Genomic DNA, 16,941 nt, shown 5'->3' with positions numbered 1-16,941 from the left:
AGGTCCTCAGCTTTGACCTATTGGCCCATCTCATTCTAGGGCTGTAGAGGCCTTGGAGGACCAGAGTGGGCATTTATTTGCATTGAAATGAAGCTGGCTTGCTCAGGTCCATTTCCTGAACCACCAGAGTGTCTTTGGACAATGTAGTGTATATGAGCTGCTTTGTTTATGAGGACTAAAAATTAGACCATGTTCACACTGCTATGCCGTCTGGGAACTAGGCCAAATTTCAGGCAAGACCTCAGCATTTATGATAATAACAAAAGCACAATGGAAAAGTCCAGTTAATGAGGAGACACCCATAATGAATTTCCCAAAGGGCTGAGGGTTTTTTTTTTTTTTTTAAAGTTTAAAATTTTTTTTTCAACGTTTATTCATTTTTGGGACAGAGAGAGACAGAGCATGAACGGGGGAGGGGCAGAGAGAGAGGGAGACACAGAATCGGAAACAGGCTCCAGGCTCCGAGCCATCAGCCCAGAGCCCGACGCGGGGCTCGAACTCACGGACCGCGAGATCGTGACCTGGCTGAAGTCGGACGCTTAACCGACTGCGCCACCCAGGCGCCCCAGGGCTGAGGGGTTTTAATAACACACTACAAGTAGTCTAATCCTTTCTAGGACTCTACCTCTTACACTAGGTTGCTACACAAATAACACCATGCAATCTTCTCCTGAACCCCTGGGGATCAAATGAGTAAATAAGTGCATCTCTGAATTCCCACCCTCTTCAGGGTGCTGGGCAATAAATCTAAGTTTAGAAAAACCACATCACCTGCCTTTGTGATTTTTGTTTGTTGAGTAGTTTTTAATTGAGAGTAGAGGTTTTGAAAGGGAAGGATCAAGAACTGGTTGGGACACAGGAAAAGAAAATTCTCTACATGGAATGGGAAAAAGAAAGAGGCTTCAAAAGCATCTTCTGTCATTAAAACACAGTAACAACAATAGTAATTTATAAATAAATTGAAGTGTTGATCTTTTATTTTTTGTGATGACATCATCTACAAAGAGTTTAGTGAATTTTCACCAAATTTGGAAGTTTCACTTAGAATGGTCTGAGTTAAACAACGACTAAATTTGCTTCAGGGAACTGGAAACAGGGCTCCCTAGAGACATACATAAACATAGGCAGTTGTTTTCTGCAGGATCTGACACAGAAATTCAATAAGAAGCTCATGTGAGTGCCTAGCAGAGCAAGAGCTACCATGATGTGGGCAGAGAAAATACACAGTGGCTTCAAATGTGAGTCTCCAATCAAAACTCATTAAGACAGATGGTCTAAGTTGCTGAGCTGCTTCTCACAGGAACAATTCTAAGTATTAGGATCCAGGGTGAGTTATAGTGGGGATTTGTTTATTTAATAGTTAATGATCCACCCCATCCTAGTGAGGCCAGCTAGGAATAACAGTGAGTGGCCAAAGCAGACCAGATCCTCTCCCCTGTTTCCTGAATAAAGGAATGAATGAGTGAATGAGTGAGTGAGTGAGTGAATGAGGAGCTCCTGGTTGTATCACCTATACCTTCTCCACCATCTCATTCTACTTCCTTCTCATTTCTTTTCCCCAGTGCATTCCTCTGATACATTCCTCCTCCTGATTCACTCCATCTGGGGTAAGGGTACAAAAACAAATTTCATCCTGACTCCTATGCAAGTGTATCAGTTTGGGGGAGAAAAAAGCCAGAGAGATTGTTCCATTTGGCAGAATAGTAGCAGGAGGCATTTCATGGGAAGAGAAGCCTGTGCTCTGTGTCCCTCCACTGAGGGTCACCTGTGGTGACCTGTGGTGATATAAATAAGACAAAGGATTTGAAGAGTGTGGAGGAGGGGAAACCTAGGGGTCTGACATGTGGCCTGAGGATTTTATGAGAAACTGGTTTTCCCAAATGGTTATTATCTTATTTATAACAACAAAGGATGTCAAACCATTTTAGACATTCTCTTCCCACAATAGTCCTTTCCAGGGGGATTTTGCCTATATCCTCAGTAAGGAAATTGACACTCAGGAAGGCTAAAAACACCCGCTTAGGCCAAGCCAGTAATGGCCCACAGCGCCCCCTCCCTGGGCTCCTAGGAAATTAACTGATCCCAGACCTGAAGAAGAGCCCCAACTGGACTTTGAGCTCCTTGAGGAAAAATACTACTGAGTCTTGTTGACTTCTTTTTTTTTTTTTTTTTTTAATTTTTTTTTTCAACGTTTATTTATTTTTGGGACAGAGAGAGACAGAGCATGAATGGGGGAGGGGCAGAGAGAGAGGGAGACACAGAATCGGAAACAGGCTCCAGGCTCTGAGCCATCAGCCCAGAGCCCAACGCGGGGCTCGAACTCACAGACCGCGAGATCGTGACCTGGCTGAAGTCGGACGCTTAACCGACTGCGCCACCCAGGCGCCCCGAGTCTTGTTGACTTCTATGGTTCTCACCCCCATGCCAGGCACACAGCAGTTCCTCAGTAATCGTTGCCCTTTATAATTTAGTTTTTAATAATACTTTTAATTTTTAAAAATGAACTAATGGGACCTCATCAAAATATAAAGCTTCTGCACAATGCAGGAAACAATCAGCAAAACTAAAAGGGAACCGACGGGATGGGAGACGATATTTGCAAATGACATATCACATAAAGGGATAGTATCCAAAATCCATAAAGAACTTATCAAACTCAATACCCAAAAAACAAATCATCCAGTGAAGAAATGGGCAAAAGATATGAACAGACACTTCTCCAAGAAGACATCCAGATGGCCAACCGACACATGAAAAAATGCTCAACATCACTCATCATCAGGGAAATACAAATCAAAACCACAATGAGATACCACCTCACACCTGTCAGAACGGCTAACATTAACAACTCAGGTAACAACAGATGCTGGCAAGGATGCAGAGAAAGAGGATCTCTTTTGCACTGCTGGTGGGAAAGCAAACTGGCACAGCAACTCTTGAGAACAGTATGGAGGTTCCTCCAAAAATTAAAAATAGAACTACTCTATGACCCAGCAATTGCACTACTAGGTATTTATCCAAGGGATACAGGTATGCTGTTTCGAAGGGACACATGCACCCCAATGTTTATAGCAGCACTATCAACAATAGCAAAAGTATGGAAAGAACCCAAGTGTCCTATCAATGGATGAATGGATAAAGATGTGGTGTGTGTGTACACCCCACACACACATACACACAATGGAGTATTACTCAGCAATCAAAAAGAATGAAATGTTGCCATTGCAACTATGTGGGTGGAACTAGAGGGTATTAGGCTAAGCGAAATTAGTAGTCAGAGAAAGACAAATATCATATGACTTCACTCATATGAGGACTTTAAAATACAAAACAGATGGACATAAGGGAAGGGAAGCAAAAATAATATAAGAACGGGGAGGGGGACAAAACATAAGAGACTCTTAAATATGGAGAACAAACAGGGTTGCTGGAGGGGTTGTGGGAGGGGGGATGGGCTAAATGGGTAAGGGGCTTAAGCAATCTGCTCCTGAGATTATTGTTGCACCAAATGCTAACTAACTTGGATGTGAATTATAAAAAATAAATTATAGAAACAAATAATACTTTTAATTTTTAATAACTATGGTTGTTAAATAAATATATAAATAAATGAACAAATAAGGGGTCAACTATAGTAATGATTCAGAGAACCCCTCTACCAAAAAACTGTACACACCTATTATATGACCATGTATTATAGGCCAACTCTTTGTGTCAAACATGTTCTCTGGCTATTGCCTTCCATTTTGACTTGATACCCAAGGGAAGACACATTAATTTCCAATTCTTCAATGTGAAGAAGATCTCCTTCCTGATAGGAAATATCTTGGAAACAGCAAAGTGCCAGGCAACTAGGTAGAGACGGGAAGTCAGATATGGGGAGGGAAGCTGGAAAGTAGAAGGAATGGGATAGTCCATCCATAAATAGCTGCTCCTGAAAGCACTTCACTTACCATGAGCATAATCTTGAGGAAGGGACTTATCACAGCCTGTATCACCAACATTGTACACCATCCACACTGTGAATTCAAACTGGGTTTTGCATTTATGAACAAGCCCCACTGTTTCCCTGAAAATGCTATTGAAAAATGCCAGGTTTCTGTAGCAAAATCATGATATCAAATACTTTTCAGTGTGTGCCTTCTTACTCATGACAGAGGCAGCTATTTTGACAGGAGCTATTGCAAAGGAGAAAGATGAGGCAGAGAACAAGGAAGGGAGGAGGTAACGGAAAAGGGAAGGGATACAGTTAAGGAGGCAGACGTGCCTTAAAGAAAGGAGTTACACATGGAAGAAAATAAATCAAACCTCCAACTTAAAATTTATCGATTAAGATGACTCTCCTTGCAAGCCTTATTTCAGGAAAGCCTCAAGAGCTTCTTGAAGACACTTTCCCAAAAAATCTAAGTCATATTTGCCATAAAGAATTTTAATCCAGTTAATAAGTACTTGGTGAATGCCAATTGCCTTAAGAAATAATTGACTATTAGGAAAAAGTGAGGGCTTGGATTCTGCGAACTGAAACGTTTTACCAACTAAGTAAACTTGGAACATTATTTCCTAGTCCCTCCAGTCTTCAGTGTCCCCATCTATAAAATATGGGTAATAATACCTACCATGCAGAGTTATGAAGATTAATAAAACACATTTAAAGCATTAGCATTATGCTTGATAATTAAATGTCTTTTCCCTCCTCACCTGTTTGCTTTTTTTCAAAATCTTCAGGGCACTCCTAAGATAAAAATAGAGGATTGGTCTAGTCCTTCTGAAACCCAAATGTGTATATGAATCCTTTGGGAATTTGGTTAAAATACAGATTCTGACTCAATAGTTTGTTGGGCGGGGGGGGGGGGGGGGTTGCATATCTAATAAGCTCCTGGTCTGAGGTCTGTGGAACACACTTCAAGAAGCAAAGTATTAAATAACCTCTCAGAATATTGATAAAGACAAATTTCTGAGATATAAGATAGGTTGCATGCATTTTTTTCAAAAGGCTATGTAAATAATTTACATTAGTACAAATCCAAAACAGTCCCATTTGTGCACTGTAGATTATGAACCTTCAGAGATACTTGATTTCACCAGCAGACCATGCAGCTGCATCATCACAGATAAATGCCTTACACCAGGACTTAGACTATAAAGACAAAGCATCCTTTTGACTGAGCTGAAGATATTCTTCTGGACTTCTCCTTCAATCCTTCAAGAAAAATACATTGAATGAAAAAAAAAATCATTGGGGAAATAATGGAGCTTTTTCACACACTTTCCTTTTTTTTTAATATGAAATTTATTGTCAAATTGGTTTCCATACAACACCCAGTGCTCATCCCAACAGGTGCTCAATACTCATTACGCAAAACCCATTACGCACCCTCCCCTCCCTACCCCCCCACCACCCCCCCTCCCCCGCATCAACCCTCAGTTTATTCTCAGTTTTTAAGAATCTCTTATGGTTTGGCTCCCTCCCTCTCTTTTTTTTTCCTTCCCCTCCCCCATGGTCTTCTGTTAAGTTTCTCAGGACACACTTTCAATTTAAGCTCTTACAAATAAAAAATCAGACCAAGCATTAAGTTGGAAAACATAGGACCGTGGAAGAAATTCCATAGGTATATGAAAGCAAGGGGGAGCATGGCAGAGTGAGGAGAAGAAATGCAGGTGCAAGAAACCCTTTTTTTTTTTTAATGCTGAAGCACAAAATACTGATCATTTGCACAGACAATAGCATATAGGCCTTTATGGCTTCAGGAAATTATCTGTAATTATTTGTTCATAAAACAAATTCAGAATTATTCCCTATGTTAAAATATTTGAAGTATTGATTTTAAGTAATCATATATGTATATATATAGTAAGGACAGTTAATTATGATATATATATACGTCATATATAGACATATATACACATCATATATATATATATATATATATGACGTGTATATATACTTGAAGTATTTTAAGTACACTTAAAATCAATATTTCATTTATTATATATTATATATATAATTCACATTTGAATTAAACAAAAAATCAACTACCTTTCATACTCAAAAAAATTTAATTTCAATATACCCCAGGAGTACTTTTGAATGAGTTGATCATTTTCGTCAGTCAGTTTAGGCTGAGATGGGCTTAAAGGTGACTGACACTTGACTTTTTGAGTGCCCAAATGGTTCCCCAAATCTAGACAGGGTCTGAAGTGCAATGCAAATTAGTAGGTTTCCAAATCAAGTTAGACCATTTTTACATAAATGCAACATTGTATTTTACCATTCTTTTGTAATTTTTTTAAAAAGACATTATTAACAATATGAACTTGAAGAAAATATTCATCTCTTAGAAAATTGTCTTCCTTACCCAGATTTAGTAAAAATGCTAATTGTAAGTCTAACACCACGTATTTTCATACTTAGTATTACAATGCCTTATACTGTTATTTCATTTGTGTATATAAAATCCCAAGGGGAGAGCAAACTCTTAAAGGAATAAGACTTATTTTATACTTTTTTAAGTCTCTAAAGTACTTAACAAAGTGACAAACACCTACTAACTACTCAATACAAGGCTGATAAGCCCAACTGGAAAAATACAAAATGACACAGTAATTCCCAGTACAAAACCTAGAGAACTACTTTTGCCAAAATAAGATAGGCACTAGCATAGAGACTTTTCTCATTTTTAGCACATCTTCAAACAGTTTATTAACTTTCCCATATCAGAGAGCAAAGGAGAAGGAAAAAAAATCCAATATTTCTTTAGCTTATTTTCTCACCTAGAAATGTCTGAACAATGCTGTCTCTGCAAAACATTATGAAGTTCAGCCCATTTGTGCTTCTAACCTCAAAAATGTCTTGCCTAGAACAATGGCGTTTTTGTGGCATTTGGTCTACAAGAGTATTTAAAATATCACAACATGGAACTAAGTGGTTTGCAAGAATCATAGAAACACGACTTGGAAAGGAATCTTTAAAGTTCAATTATTTATTCCATCCTTCTGCTTCCATATAGAAGCCATTTAAGCCAGCACTGTAACAGCTTTAAAAAAAAAAAAAAAAGTTTTCTGCTTATTAAGATAGAAAGCAATGATCTGCCTAGAAATTAGGTTGGTGGTAAGGACAGTGAATTATAGAAACTGGAAACTCGTTAAGTCAGCAATTCATAATGATTAATGGTCCAATGGCAACTACAGGGAAGTGTCCAGTGATAAGGTACATGGTTCTGTCTCAAATGTGTTATACTCAATATTTTTATTACTTACTTATAACAGTGATTCTCAATCCTGTTGTGTCATTAGAATTACCTGGAAAGCTTAAAAAAATATACTAATGCTTGGACTCTACTTCCAGAGCTCCTGATTCAATTGGCCCATTTGATTAGACATCAGTGAAGATGTAGAAGACATGCTCCTAAGTCTGCATATGACACAATAATGAAAGGAATAGTTTATGACAGAGGAAATCCTATCTGATGTGTGTCAAATTCTATGACAAGCAAGATAAAGAGAGAAATGTGACAGTCTTTGTCATTAATGATGAAAATGAGATTAGTATGAGATTAAGATAAGTTAATCATCACCAAAAAGCCAGTGCAATCTTAGATTGCATTAATAATTCTTCTCCTACTTCGAGCTACTCGAATAACTTCTAGAATATGGTGTTTGACTTTGGAACAACCCACTTTAAGGGATTATAGAAATGCTTAAGATCTTTGGGAGAAAAAAAAGAGGAAACTGCAGATGACTGTCCTGGAGATAAGTCTACTCAATGAACCCAGGTTTAGAATTTTAAAAACATTATCAGGTTTGTCATGTGAACCAGAAGACATGTTGGCTCTGTTTTGGCTTCAGAAGATAAACCAATAGATAATAAAGCAAGAGAAAATCAATTTGGCTCAAGTGAAGGAAAAACTGTTTAATGATCAAAACTATCCAAAAACAGAGCACCAGAGAAGTTCCAAATTCAGTCATTAAATACAAAGGTTGAAAATGTGTTATAGATAGAGTGACAGTCCCAGTTTATGCCCACTGTCTTGGCAAAATAACTAACAGGATCCCCTTTCATTCTCACAAGTGCCCTAGTTTGGAACAGAAATTATCTATTCTCCATAGTTTTGGAGCATTATCAGAATAATTAAAGAAAAATTAAGCCAGGTGGGCACCCCACACTCCACACCCTTCCCCACTGAAGAGAGGTGGTGAGTTCCCCTCTTGTAGAGTGATATAAAGACTAGATATGCAGTCTGAGAATTCTGGAGAGAGAAGTGAATGGGAAAACTTTAAAGGATAACTCCACAATTGAGACTCTCTAATGCACTTAAGCTAACTTCCTTACAGTACCTGAAAAGTGAGTCATGTTTTATCATTTGTATAAAACAACTTTTCTTCCCTGGATGTCACCATCCTCAACCTATCCAAAATGCACCTGGATAGCCGCAGCCATAATGACATGACCTTGTTTCACAGCAAGCTGGACAACCCAGGAGCATGAATGAAACCCAGAACACTTAGGGCTTCTAGAGAAGTCAAGACAGGTATACCAACAGCCAGAGGTTTATACCACTGATCTGTATACAGGAATCTGATTGCTGTCCTCTGCTCAATTCCTTAAAGAACAGGCTTTCTCTAGTCAAGCCAGAACATTCTTACAAAGATGCACACACATAGTTACAACTAAAACCTTACTTACATGCACACATTCATGCAACACACATACATTTACACACATACATATATAGCTCCTAACCAACTCCTAGCATCATATTTAATATATTTTCAAGTCTGACATTCATGCTTAAATAGCTTACCTTTATAAGAAACTGCAGAAAAAGCTAGATTCAAAATACAACAGTAATCTGACCACTGGTTTCATAATTGTGGACATGAATTTGAAACATTAACACAAATGATTAATTTTCCAACTATAAAATGTAAAATATGGTAATTGCCATCTTTTCATAGTATGATTCACAGAACCAAACTATTTGGTCCAGTAAAGAAAACTACAAAACAAGATAAAAATCACTTTGAAACCGTTAGCGTTGGTGGTTTTTCCGTTAACTTCTCAACTGTTACTACTCTTGCCAAATTTTATCCACATGATTGATTTATGGATTACTTTCATAAGCCATTTGCCAACAAAGGAAACTGCATTTGTGTTGCTCACTCCACACAGGAAGTTACTTCTCTTCCTGCTCCATCTTTTCATTTCTTTGCCTGGCAATAGCCAGGCAATAATGGAGCTCTAACATTCTAACACCAAAATTAGCTTATTTTAATTCTTCTAACTGCAATTACACATTGCTTGGAACCTTTTCAATTTCGTGTCATTGCAATGAAGAAATTAAATTTTAAATAAAAGTCTGTGTGGCTTTACTTGAAGTTTACTTCACACACAGATGAAACGGAACACGTTTATGAAGACACTAAAATTATCTCAAACATGCAACAGGTACGTAACAAACACTTCAGAGTTGTAGAGTTTAACTGGATTCTTTAACTACCTTAATGCGCCATTTTAGAACATTTAGAAATATGAATTCAGAGTCTAAAACAAAAGATTAAAACAGACCAACCAAATAAAAGAAACAAGGAATCAGACAAATGCTTAGCCAAAGAATAAGACTATTTAAATAAATCAGATGTCAAAGAGATAAAATGTTTCTACTTTTAAACTCTTAAATCCAGAAAGAAAATGAAGTAAAGCCCAAAAATTACCTTTTCTCCTCCACGTAAATTATTTATAAAGGAAACACTTCTGTCATATAGAACATAGAATAATTTACACGTATTAACAGCACACAAAATAGAAGACATTTGCAATGTTTGCTAAAAAGCCACTGTTGCTATGGGAATGCCCTAATACAAAACACAACAACCAACAACCAGAAACCCTTAACAAATGCAAGTTACTGGCACTTTCCACAACTAATTCCAACTTGTCACACTGCTTGTCATCATCTGTACTCTTTGGTTGGTGCATAAATTGCTCTGATAATCAGGCCTATTGGTGACGATCTACAACATACCGGTGCTGCTGCTATGCTGCTCATGAAGAAAAGAAAGAGAAACTCAAATTTCTCATCAGGCTGAAGATTAAATCAGGACTCATATGTGTCTCAACATATTGATATTTTAAGAGTCTCCCCTCTCCCTAAAAAAATACTTAAGAGTTTTACCTTCCCATGCATTTGGATAGCCAAAATATGTGAGATTGATTCAAAAATGTACTTAATTTCACTAAGCCTTAAAGCTTATATACGATTTCCTTCCTTTTTGTTGCAAGTTCTTAATGGTGGGCTATACCATGCTCCCTACTTTTGCATTTTTTTCCTGCCTCTGACTCTCAAATATTATCTTTAAAAAAATAATAATAAAGGTATTTTCTTCAGGTCCTCCAATTGCTCCCTTCTGATTTAAAGATGTTTTTCTTACCATATGGAGGTTCCTCAAAAAATTAAAAACAGAAATGCCATATGACCCAATAATTTCACTACTAGGTATTTACCCAAAGAATATGAAAATATAAATTCAAAAATCTGTATGTGCCCCTATGTTTACTGCAGCATTATTTACAATAGCTAAAGTATGGAAGCAATCTGTTTATGGACACACAGATAAGGAAGATATGATATATATACAATTAAATATCACACAGCCATAAAAAGGATCTTGCCATTTACAACATGGAGGGACCTAGAAGGTATCGTGCTAAGTAAGTTCAACTGAGAAAGACAAATACCATATGATCTCACTCATATACGTAATCTAAAAAACAAAACAAATGAAATAAATGAACAAACCCAAAGCAGAATTAGACCTATGGAGAACAAAGTGATGGTTGCAGGGGAGGTAGGGGGAAGATGGGCAAAATGGATGAAGGGGAGTGAAGTACAGGCTTCCAGTTATGGAATGATTAAGTCACAGGAATAAAAGGTACAGCACAGGGAATATAGTCAGTAGTATTGTGATGAACACTGTATGGTGAACAGATATGTTGTGGTCAACATAGTATAGCATATAGACCTGTCAAATCGCTATGTTGTATGCCTGAAACTAATTTAACATTGTGTGGCAACTACACTCAAATTAAAGATCTTTTTAAAAATAAAATAAAGATGTTTTTCCTTAGCTCTTAACCTGATGAGCACCTAGCATTAGAATGATTATGCAACCCCACTCCCCCCTTTCCTGAGAGGCTCCTTTCCCCTGGCTTTCATCTCACTGTCCTCTCTTTGTTCTCCTCAATCTTTGCTGCTCCTACTCCTTCTTGGGCTCTCCCCTTTCCCTTTTCTAACTAAATGTGGGTTTCTCCCTCCACACCCCACAAGTCAGCCATCACTTATCAACAAGTTCTATTTTTCTCCTAGCTCGAAGCATCTTCTTCCAACTAATATCCCTACTCTACAGTTATAAGTTCACCCAGTTACATTCTGTATCACCTGGGCATCTCCATTTGGATACCTAGTCTATTTTATCTGGAAGGCAAAGAAAATCCCTTTTCACTTTGTGACTCCTTAGCTCCTGGGAGCCTATTACCTCATATTCAAGTTTTCTTAAACAATCTTATCTCACCTACCTGAATGATAATTTCCTATGACACACCCCTCATGCCCAATTGGGTCTAACTACAGGACTTTGCCCATTTCCCTCCCTTCTTAATGTAGGTGGTAAAACAACAAACAAACAAGGCTCATATCACTTCCCATTTCCTCTGACAAGACTTCCTCAAAAACTCACAAGCCATATCACACAATTAGGATTCAGCATTATCTTTTCCTTATTACCTGTTATCAAGTTTGTTCTCATGGGTTAGTCTTCCCTTCTTGAGTAGATCGTATATGCTCAGGTAGAAAGCAGAATATATAGCCCCTGTTTTAGCAAACCCCGTAGCAGGCAACACATTGCCATTCTAAGCAGATAAGGCCTTGTAGCATGCACTTTGGGGCCCACTAAAAATAGCCTGCTCGTCTTTTTCCTCATTTTTTTAGATTGAAGTATAGTGACACACCATGTTACATGAGCTTCAGGAGTACAGCACAGTGATTTGGCAAGTCTGTACATTATGCGATGCTTACCACAGTGAAGCTCCCATCTGTCACCATACAATGCTATTACAATGCCATTGACCAAATTCCCTAGGCAATACTTTTTATCTCTATGACTTACTCATTTCATACCAGTTTCCTTGTGTATGTTTATCCCTTCAAGCTTTTTTTTTTAATTTGTTTTAATCTTTATTTATTTTTGAGAGAGAGACAGACAGACAGAGTGTGAGTCAGGAGGGGCAGAGAGGGAGACACAGAATCTGAAGCAGGCTCCAGGCTCTGAGCTGTCAGCACAGAGCCCGACACAGGGCTCGAACTCATTAACTCTGAGATCATGACTGAGCTGAAGTCAGACACTTAACTGACTGAGCCCCGCAGGTGCCCTATATCCCTTTGAGCTTTACATTCTTTTTGCACACTGCCTCAAATCTTTGAAAAGTAAATAACTCAACAAACACACATGTTTTTAGACTTAGAGTGGGCACATTGTGTATATATTGAATTTTGAATATAATTTTTATTTCTATAAAAAAGGGGACAGTGGACGTTCAATTCACCCACACACACAGGAACATGAAGTTTTACTGAGGTCTACAGAGGTCCAGTAACCTCATTCAAGCTCACATACCCAGAATAATGGTGAACCAACCACATTTTTCTACTCCACTCTCAACCACCTATTCTAAGAGAAAAGAGAAGTAGAAACATATAAAACCCTGTATAAATGGATGAAGAAAATAGAAGCTGTTTTGAAGGGAGTCTTGGTGATGTCACTCTAGCACTAACTGCTGAGTCAGCCAAATTGCCACACTCTTTGGAAAACCCCAAATGTCATTGTTCTAAGCACAAAAATCACAAGACCAACAGCAAATTCCATCCAACAGCCATGATATCAACAAGACATTTTAAGATTTTAGGAATAAATCAAGATATCAGAATTGCAATTTTTGGATGCAAGACTTTCTTTATAAGCATGCAAAATGATTTGGTTACATTTTCACCAACCTATGTAAGCCTGTGTACACTTCCTAAACAGGATATTTTAGCTCAAGAAAAAAAAATCCTTTAGAAACTTCGCGTCTACATTTGTGCATAAAAGGCATTCGGATACTAAACGTGCAGCTTTACTGAAGTTTCTGAGTTTGAGGCAAGACAGTTGCATCACTCAAATGAGTTCAAACCCCTTCTCAATTCTGTTAAAGTTCCAGAGAATTGAATGAGGATGGTGTATGCCTACGTGGAAAAGGGAGAGAATAAGAACCAGTAGGAATACCAACGTTTTCCAACATCATTTAGTTTTAAACAAAATCAGAAAATAACCATAATTAATCTAACGCTTTTTCTGTCATTTCTTGACATCAACACATATTAATATGACTACAACTGTTTTCACAACTTCTACTATTCACTTTGAACTTCTTTTAATAGGGATAATGAGTCTGGATGTTTGGCTGGCTTTACCAAGTTTTCTAACATTTTTAACATTAACATATTTTAATACAACAACTGTTTTCCTTACTTGCATTATTCTTTCCTATTATTAACCAGGAAAACTTTGAACTCCTTTCTAATGAGAATAATAAGTCTAGCACTTGGCTGGCTCTCCCTAGAGTATCCAATCCTACTTTGCTGTACACATCTTGGCAGTCCAAAATCCCTCTTGTAATTTTATGTTTTCTACCTTCCAGTTTCCACAATCTCATGTCTAATTTACCAATTAATTTCACCTAGAATCATTAACCTTGTCTTTTGTTAATGTTCTAAACCCTTTAGCCCTTAAAAGCACTTTTGATCATTTTTTAAGCCTGTGTTTTGTCCTATAATGTGGTTTGAAGCTTTAGGCTTTGTTGACAAATTAAGGTTCTCTAGGTATTGAAATATCTTCCTTCAGCCTTCAAAGAGAAACATTTGCTCAGCCAGGCTTAGTGCTTATGGAAATCACACCATTTATCTGAGCTTTGTGTAAATTTTTCTCCTAAGTGCTCATTTACAAATGCTAAGAGTAAGATTTAAGGTCATTCTTAGACTCACATTTGTAAAATTTTGTATCTCCTTTATCTGTCTTTGTCCCCAGAGTATAAATATTTTACAAATAGGTATATGAGGGAAGGAGAGAGGATTTGGAAGATTTTGTCCTTTTGTTGGTGCTGTTTGTTTTTCAGGTTTGTCAGAAGAGCAGTATGGTATCATGGGAAAAACAGGCTTTGGAATCTGGCCAATCTGAATTAGAATTCCAGCTGTGCCACCCATTAGCTCTGGAAATGGAGATCCCAGGGTCATGGGATGGAGCCCTATATCTGGCTCCACACTGAGCATGGTACCTGTTTAAGATTCTCTCTTTCTTTCTCTCTCCCCTCTCTGCCCCTCTCCCCTGCTTGCACTCTAATTAAAAACAATAGTCTTATGAGGAAAATTCCTTATTTCACATATGAAATAACTGATGTTCAGAGAAATAAACAAATTGAGATCACAAGTTAGCAAATGAGAGAAAGCATTCAAACCATGGCCTATCTTATCCTAAAAACACTCTTTACACTACATTTGGGTGGGACTTCACCAGTTCTCCCTTTTTCTTTTTCAGAAATAGTTTCAATTTATTCCCATCTCCTTTTCAGCCTTTAAGTGGGAATACTGCTTTTCCAATTATAAGCATTCTCCTCCCTAAGATCTATAGAGGTCTCTTCAAATCCTTTTCCATTTGGGGCAATATCCTTCAAATCGAGGTTGAGCAAAAAACCCCAGGCTTTCATCGTTCTTACAAACATATTCCATATAGTAAGTAGTTTAAAAGCCTTAATATCAGGCTGAATCTGTGTGAATCTGAGTATCAGGCTGAATCAGATTCAGATCCCATCTCTACACAGACTAGCTCATAGGGTCATTGTGTGTTACTCTACTTCAATCCTTACATTAACTGAAATAAGTACTTGTATCATCTGCAATTTGTACCTGAATAGATGGGCTGAGAACGGTCCCACAGTTCACTGTATGGTCAGCCATCCTGTTCGGAGTTCCCAAATCAAGCTGTGTACAGTGGGGACCCACGCCCATTTTAGGTGGGCCTGGCTCATCCTCTCTGAGCCACAGTAGTGATTGATAGACTAGGGATACCTGTGCTCATCTCTCCTCTGCAGCTTCCCTCTCTCAACTCTTGTCCTTCTTGGTTTCTCCAGCTCCTAATGAGTTTTGTTCTTTCCTTGGAAGGTTTTAACTCAGAGACTGAGCTGACTTATTTGATATGCTACAGTCATAGAATATTGTTCTACTGTTTTGTTGTTGTTAGGAAGCCCAAGAGAACACAGAGCTGTAGCCACACATCTAAGTGCTTTTGTTCATTATCATGCAAGCTCAAGAGAAAACCATCTCTGTGTCATTAGTGTGATATTACTCTTAAAAGATCTGAAACTATCATGGCAAAAATTGTTAACATCTATTTAATCTGGGTGGTGGGCACACAGGTGTCATTGTTTCCTATACTATTTCGTAAGTTTGAAATATTTCATAAATTAAGTAAAAATAACTGTAAGTAGAAAAAACTATCATCTCACAAAAGGCAAATAAAATGTGGCTTTCCTAATAGAGTTACTACTCACAGAATGAAAATACTTGCTACACACTGGAAAACAAGTAAATACTGAAATGCATGATTACTTCACAGTGGATTACTTATTACTGTTTTCCCCAAGGGTTTTTTTTTTTTTTTTTTGAGACAGAGACAGAGAGAGAGATAGAGAGCACAAGCAGAAGAGGGGTAGAGAGAGGGAGACAAAGAATCTGAAGCCAGCTCCAGGCTCTGAGCTATCAGCACAGAGCCCAACATGGGGCTCAAACTCATGAACCACAAGACCATGACCTGAGCCAAAGTCAGAGCTTAACCAACTGAGCCACCCAGGTGTGTCCACAAGGTCTTAAAATATACACATGTCTACTCTTCTGATTTGAGGTTTGATGGTTAAGGCTTTCAGATGTCATCCTCTACAGTTAAAGGACTAGCTATAGAATGGATGTAAAGGTATGGAGCCAAGTTTGGTGATGACCAGAGGTGCCAAATAACTAGACGTCAAGAAGCCAGAGAGAGTGACATAAATCACCAATAGGAGGGAAAGTGGATGATGGGCAGTGAGGAGGGCACCTGTTGGGATGAGCACTGGGTGTTGTATGGAAACCAATTTCACAATAAATTTCGTATTAAAAAATAATAATAATAATAAATAAATAAATAAACATTAAAAAAAATTTTTTTAAATCACCAATAGGAATTAAAGCCTCATTCTCTCAGGCTAAGCAACATGTTCATCAGCCTCCTGAGAAGGATTCCTTCTCTAAAAGGCAGACTTATGTTAACCAAACTTACAAGACTGATGAATAAAATCAGGGTGCAAATATATTATTTTACAATGAGAACTCTGTCATAGAGCCAGCGTACTGATTCCGTGTAGAACAACTGCCACTGAACAACAAAATATAATTACACGATTCGCACAGCATGAGAAAAGTGGAGTTGTTAGCTACCTTTGTTGAATATTTAATAGTACCAAGCTTAGCCCAACGCATCCATCTCCATATATGGGAAAAACCTACCAATAAGAACAAAATGCTAAAAATTATCCATTGTGCAAAACTCTGTCTTCTGGCTAGTGCCTAAATAAGCAATGCCAAATATCGCCCTGCCTTCATAGTTATCAAAACCCTCTTTGAATTGAGACCTTCCTTCATGAAAGGTGTTGCTGCACTCAATCTTATAGGCCAAATGTCACCTACAAAATCACTTCTACCAATTATCTTTCTTAGAGCTTATAAAAGACTCCATGTAACAACTTAGGTTGAATCATAGATAGATGAGAAGATCTTTATGAGGTCCTATCTTGTAATGCATGAAGTTGTTCATCAATGTATCCAA

At 37.8% G+C, this 16,941-nt stretch overlaps 1 protein-coding gene across 1 annotated transcript in view; it reads right to left on the bottom strand.

The window, feature by feature from the left end:
• The window catches only part of ATP8B4 (ATPase phospholipid transporting 8B4 (putative)), a 240,012-nt gene extending 229,588 nt beyond the window's left edge, over positions 1 to 10,424 (bottom strand). The window contains exon 1 of the mRNA XM_030318217.1: positions 9,712 to 10,424. Coding sequence (XP_030174077.1) covers positions 9,712 to 9,810 — 99 coding nt within the window. The 5' untranslated portion in view covers positions 9,811 to 10,424. The remainder of the gene's footprint in view (positions 1 to 9,711) is intronic.
• Between the last annotated feature and the right edge of the window lie 6,517 nt (positions 10,425 to 16,941).

The sequence above is a fragment of the Lynx canadensis genome, chromosome B3 (assembly GCF_007474595.2).
Source record: "Lynx canadensis isolate LIC74 chromosome B3, mLynCan4.pri.v2, whole genome shotgun sequence".
Lineage (NCBI taxonomy): Eukaryota > Metazoa > Chordata > Mammalia > Carnivora > Felidae > Lynx > Lynx canadensis.
The sequence above is the reverse complement of the archived record's forward strand: the minus strand, read 5'-3'. Positions and strand labels throughout refer to the sequence as shown.